At 43.8% G+C, this 5,758-nt stretch overlaps 1 protein-coding gene across 2 annotated transcripts in view; it reads left to right on the top strand.

The window, feature by feature from the left end:
* The window catches only part of tox2 (TOX high mobility group box family member 2), a 75,505-nt gene that overhangs the window by 8,413 nt on the left and 61,334 nt on the right, over window positions 1-5,758 (top strand). For both annotated transcript variants that reach the window (XM_043710941.1, XM_043710940.1), the window contains exon 2: window positions 626-691. In XM_043710941.1, coding sequence (XP_043566876.1) covers window positions 626-691 — 66 coding nt within the window. The remainder of the gene's footprint in view (window positions 1-625; window positions 692-5,758) is intronic.

Below are 5,758 nucleotides of genomic sequence, written 5' to 3'. Positions count from 1 at the left end.
TGTGTGTGAGAGAGAGAGTGTGTGTTTATGTATGTGTGTGAGAGAGAGAGTGTGTGTTTATGTATGTGTGTGTGAGAAAGAGAGTGTGTTTATGTGTGTGTGTGAGAGAGAGAGTGTGTTTATGTGTGTGTGTGTGTGTGAGAGAGACTGTGTGTGTGACACCTGGTTGGGATTGCTGTGATGTTATGATCGCACTCTTCCTCCTGATACCTGTGATTTGTTCCTCTCTGTTGTGTGAGAGGTATTTCTTCATTCCCCTGTCATGATTCAGAAACTTGCAATGGGAATCCTTGCAAATTGTGACTCAACCTTACCCACTCACTGTAGATAATTGCTTGCAGGGAAGTTGTTCATTGTTGCTCTGTAAGCTTGTAATTACATGGCTGTTTAATGAACTCCAATTATTGATTCACAGTTATTTAACATTAGGTAATCTGTCTAAGTGTTTAGTGAGAATATTACAGAGAGAATAATGATTCACTGGGTTAGTTGCATGTGAACTGCTGTTTGTGGTTCTCAGTCACTCAGTGGAGCCGGAAAATTTTAATGATGTTCATTCTCTGAAACATGATGTGTTTGTGGTTCCTCAAATGCTGAAATCTTTTTGTTTCTATTCTAATTTCAGTTTGATGGGGACAATATGTACATGAGTCTGACTGATGCAAACCAGGATTACCTTCCTGCCAATCAGGTGAGTGAACAGAAGCTCATCATTCCCATCCTTCCCAAGTCTTCTTTCCTTCCCTCGTGTAGAATCCACATTGTGTAAATTCCGAGGAGTTCCTGTTTCCTGTCTGGTTGGAGTGTGGATCAGTTTCACAGCGGGACACACCACATTCAGTCCAACTGGGAGCAAGTCCAGCTGCTGCGACTCATGCATCTTGTTTTTAGATTAATCTGCAGGTTCCTAAAGATCAGGGGCTTTGCATCCTTAAAGAAAAGCAACTTCAAAGCACTTTGATAATGTGCAGCAAATTGCTGCACACGAGTGACCCTCTGTTACCTCGCTCCACAATTACTGTCCATACCCAGCCAAGAACCGGCTCAGCTAACTCACTCTGAAAGGGGCTGTGTGAGGGCCAGACAGGTACAGGGCCTGATCTGTGCAAAACAAAAGGACCAATCTCGATCAGTATCCCGGCTGAATCGTCTCCAGCACTTGCTCATCAATCCAGCCTCCAGAACCAAGGTTTGCAGGTTTTCTCTCCTTAATCAGGGTGTTAACTCTCCAGAACTGCCCTGGAGTCTCCAGAAATTAAAGATACATTGCAGGAACCACAAACATAGTGAAGAAAACCATAGATCAGGCACTAAAGAAACTGGCATCTTTTTTTCGCCAAACAGTTTTGGCTTGTGGTTATAAATAAACTGGCAACCCAATAAAGCTCGCTTGTCTCCAAAGTACAAGATTTCCAATCAGTCGGCTTGGTTTCCAATGTCCAGGGAAGGGACGTGCGTGACTGATGGCTGGAGGGGCAGTGTCGGGGGTGTTAGGGGGGAGGCGGTGGGGTCACTAGTGGGGAGTGTGCACCTCTAGGGATTAGTGCAAACAACTAACATCATCGGTAATTTAAAATCCATGTCAATTTCTGGGTCGTCTTCTCTGTGCTTACACACTGCCTTCAGGGAGCTGTCTGTACTCCTCTGCACTTAAGAAAGTTTATTTGGAAGACTTAGATCTCAGATCTTAGATTTAAGACTCAGATCTAAGACTTAGATCTTAGATTTGGAAAAGTTGGAAGGTTAGATCTCATGGAATACAGGGAGAACTAGCCACTTGGATACAGAACTGGCTCAAAGGTAGAAGACAGAGGGTGGTGGTGGAGGGTTGTTTTTCAGACTGGAGGCCTGTGACCAGTGGAGTGCCACAAGGATCAGTTCTGGGTCCACTACTTTTCATCATTTACATAAATTATTTGGATATGAACATAGGAGATATGGGCTGAGAAGTGGCAGATGGAGTTTAATTCAGATAAATGCGAGGTGCTGCATTTTGGGAAAATGAATCTTAGCAGGATTTATACACTTAATGGTAAAGTCCTAGGGAGTGTTGCTGAACAGAGAGACCTTGGAGTGCAGGTTCATAGCTCCTTGAAAGTGGAGTTGGAGGTAGATAGGATAGTGAAGAAGGGGTTTGATATGCTTTCGTTTATTGGTCAGAGCATTGAGGACAGGAGTTGGGAGGTCATGTTGCGGCTGTACAGGACACTGGTTAGGCCACTTTTAAAATATTGCAATTCTGGTCTCCTTCCTATCAGAAAAATGTTGTGAAACTTGAAAGAGTTCAGAAAAGATTTACAAGGATGTTGCCAGGGTTGGAGGATTTGAAGACAAAGTCTTTTCCCTGGGGTAGGGGAGTCCAGAACTAGAGGGCATAGGTTTAGGGTGAGAGGGGAAATATATAAAAGAGACCTAAGGGGCAACTTTTTCACACAGAGGGTGGTACGTGTATGGAATGAGCTGCCAGAGAAAGTGATGGAGGCTGGTACAATTGCAACATTTAAAAGGCATCTGGATGGGTATATGAATAGGAAGGGTTCGGAGGGATATGGGCTGGGTGCTGGCAGGTGGGACGAGATTGGGTTGGGATATCTGGTCGGCATGGACGGGTTGGACTGAAGGGTCCGTTTCCATGCTGTATATCTCTATGACTTTATGGACTTTGGCTTTAAAAACATGGCATTTTTGCAAGTTTGAGTCGAGATGATAGTTTATTCAGTCCCTCATGTGGATTGAACCTGTTCCCATCCACACAGTGATTTCTGTTCTGAGTCCCTCTCTCCCTCTGTCTCCAATGAGGGAGAATGACAGGTTCCACAACGGCATAGATTATACAGGGATACCCAAACATTACATCCATGCAGTCACATCCTGTATCTGGCAGTACCCTGGAGAATTCATCTGCCAGAATCTGACTGTGATGACAGGCTGCATACCCCATGCTGTTGTCAGCTGTGATTCTGACAAGGGACAAGGGAGCATGTAACAGTGGGTGCCTGGCCGGCTGTCTTCCCTTAGGTTTGTGAATGTGGTGCCAATCATGGGGGTTCAATTGATTGATCACAGTGTTAACTGCCCACTCTGCCAAGCCTGAAGATTAGAAAGCCAAGGACTGCTCATAACCCTGTATAATTGTCGGAAGACCTCCTTTTTCTCATACACTCTGTTCTTCTATAACGCGATATAGAAAAATCACACTTTAGAAACAGCGCAAAGTAATTGTCTTACAGCCAGCGTGCATTTTAAACGTTCACACTTTAGAAACGGAGTCCCCAATTCGTCAATCGTGTTACAGTGAATTCATGTTAACGAAACACGCATTATAGCAGAATGATCTGTACTCAAATCCTTTAGAAACCTGATGTTTGTGTTCCTGATTATTTCTGTAATTGCTTGCAAATTTGCAGTATTGCTTATATGTACCTGTATATGAACAGCAACATTTAGAAGATTCATAGCTTTGAAAAATAGTCCACATCTACGTTTCTATTTTTATGGCCTAAGTGAATCAAGTCATATTTCCCCATACTATTCTCTACTGGCGACTCACTTTGCACATTCATTTAAGTTGCTGATATCTTTTTTTGCAGCCTCCTTACAGGTGTGTACTTAACGGCTTTGTCTTCCAGTAAACCTGGTGCATTACGCGTGTCTGCTTCATCAGTGTCATTATTATCGTCAAACAGTATCTCAGACTGCAGCTCTGTTCCCTGAGGCACTCAACTAGTCACATCCTATAAACCTGAAACTGCCCATTTATTATGCTCTTTGATTCCTGCCCATTAACCAATCCTCTTAGTCTTGCTCATATATCACCCCACCACCAACTCCATGAACCTTTAATAAAAACCGAAAGCACTGAGGATGCTGTAAATCAGAAACTAAAACAGAAATTGCTGGAAAAGCTCAGCAGGTCTGGCAGCATTTGTGAAGAGAAATCAGAGTTAACGTTTCAGCTCACAGTTGACTCAGACATTAATTCTAATTTCTCTCCACAAATGCTGTCGGACCTGCTGAGCTTTTCCAGCAATTTCTGGTTTTGTCCATGAACCTATATCTTGTGAATTAATCTTTTGTGGCACCTTACCCATTACCTTTTGGGATTTCTAAGTGTACTACATCAACTGGTTCCCCCTTATCTAACCATCTTATTACGTCCTTAACAAAAGGCTAATAAATTTAGTTAACATAATTCTCCCCTTGGAAAGCTGTATTGATTTTTGACTGGTTGCACAATGGTTTAGTAAGTGGACTGCAGTGGCTCAAGAAGGCATCTCACCACCAGCTTCGCAAGGGGGCAACTAGGGACGGGCAATAACTTCTGGGCCTAGCCAGCAACACCCATGCCCCATGAATGAACAAAAAAATAATAGATTCCAGATAGAGTAACGGCTCCTTAACTGGTTGTAATTTCTGAATTGTTTTGACATTGGCTGGAAATGTGTGCAAATTTCTTGAAGCTTTAGTCTGAGATTTTGTTAGCTTCTCAACTAATTTCTCAGCTGTTGAAAAAATCTCAACTTTCCGTGCTTCAAGTGAACTGAGGTAAGGTGGAGAATGAGACCTTTAACATGCTCAGTTCACATGCTGAGATATAGTAATGTTATCATGAACATGTCTCTTAACTATATACTGGTTATGCTGACTGTGAGATATAACACTTCTCCCATTTTCCAAAAATTAAAAAAATCCCAAAACAAATGTACACTGTTGTACGTCGGCAAGATAAATAGCCAAAGTCTTTTCCCTGGGGTGGGGGAGTCCAGAACTAGAGGGCATAGGTTTAGGGTGAGAAGGGGAAGATATAAAAGGGACCTGAGGGGCAACATCTTCACACAGAGGGTGGTACATGTATGGAATGAGCTGCCAGAGGAAGTGGTGGAGGCTGGCACAATTACAGCATTTAAAAGGATTTGGATAGGTATATAAATAGGAAGGGTTTGGAGGGACATGGGCCAAGTGCTGGCAGGTGGGACTAGATTGGGTTGGGATATCTGGTCGGCATGGACGGGTTGGATCGAAGGGTCTATTCCCGTGCTGTACATCTCTATGACTCTATGACATGTTGTCAACTTAATAATAATACAAGCATATTCATAAAGATTGTTGTTGGTGTTGAAGATTAAACATCAGTTCTATCTGAACAATAGTCCATCCGAATCGCAGTCATCTTGTGGCCCAGGTGGAGATCTATTGTCCTATTGTGCCTGTACTGGCTCTTCAAACTAGCATCGTTACCTTGTACCAATTTCCTGCCTTTTCTCCATGCTCCTGCTCACTGTTTCTATCCAAATAGCCATCCATTGCCTTTTTCGCTGCCTCCACCATATTTCCAGGCAGTGTATTTCCTAACCACTCATTGCGTGAAAGTGTTTATTCCACATCTCCCTTGCTTCCTTTGCACATTACCTTAAATCCATGCCCACTAATTTCAAACTGTAAAACAATGAGATGAGTTGGGGTACTATCACTGAAGAATGACCCTTCCCCAGAAGGGTAACCCTTCCTTCCATCCAGCAGCCTCCATACTTGCCCCTGCCCCCTTCCTCCCTCCCCAACATACTGAAACAAGCCCCGGCCAAAGGGCCCGATGGATCTGAATCCATGGGGCCATGGTCTCCTGAGCCTGCCTGCAGTCCTGGCACTCACCACTAGGCTGCCAGAGTTTCTGGGCCAATGAGACTGCATTCCCTCGCTCCCCTCCACCACTCCCAACCACCACCATCACCCCACACTACCCTCCCCACAAACCCCAGAG

Source organism: Chiloscyllium plagiosum, chromosome 20 (assembly GCF_004010195.1).
Source record: "Chiloscyllium plagiosum isolate BGI_BamShark_2017 chromosome 20, ASM401019v2, whole genome shotgun sequence".
NCBI lineage: Eukaryota > Metazoa > Chordata > Chondrichthyes > Orectolobiformes > Hemiscylliidae > Chiloscyllium > Chiloscyllium plagiosum.
The sequence above is the reverse complement of the archived record's forward strand: the minus strand, read 5'-3'. Positions and strand labels throughout refer to the sequence as shown.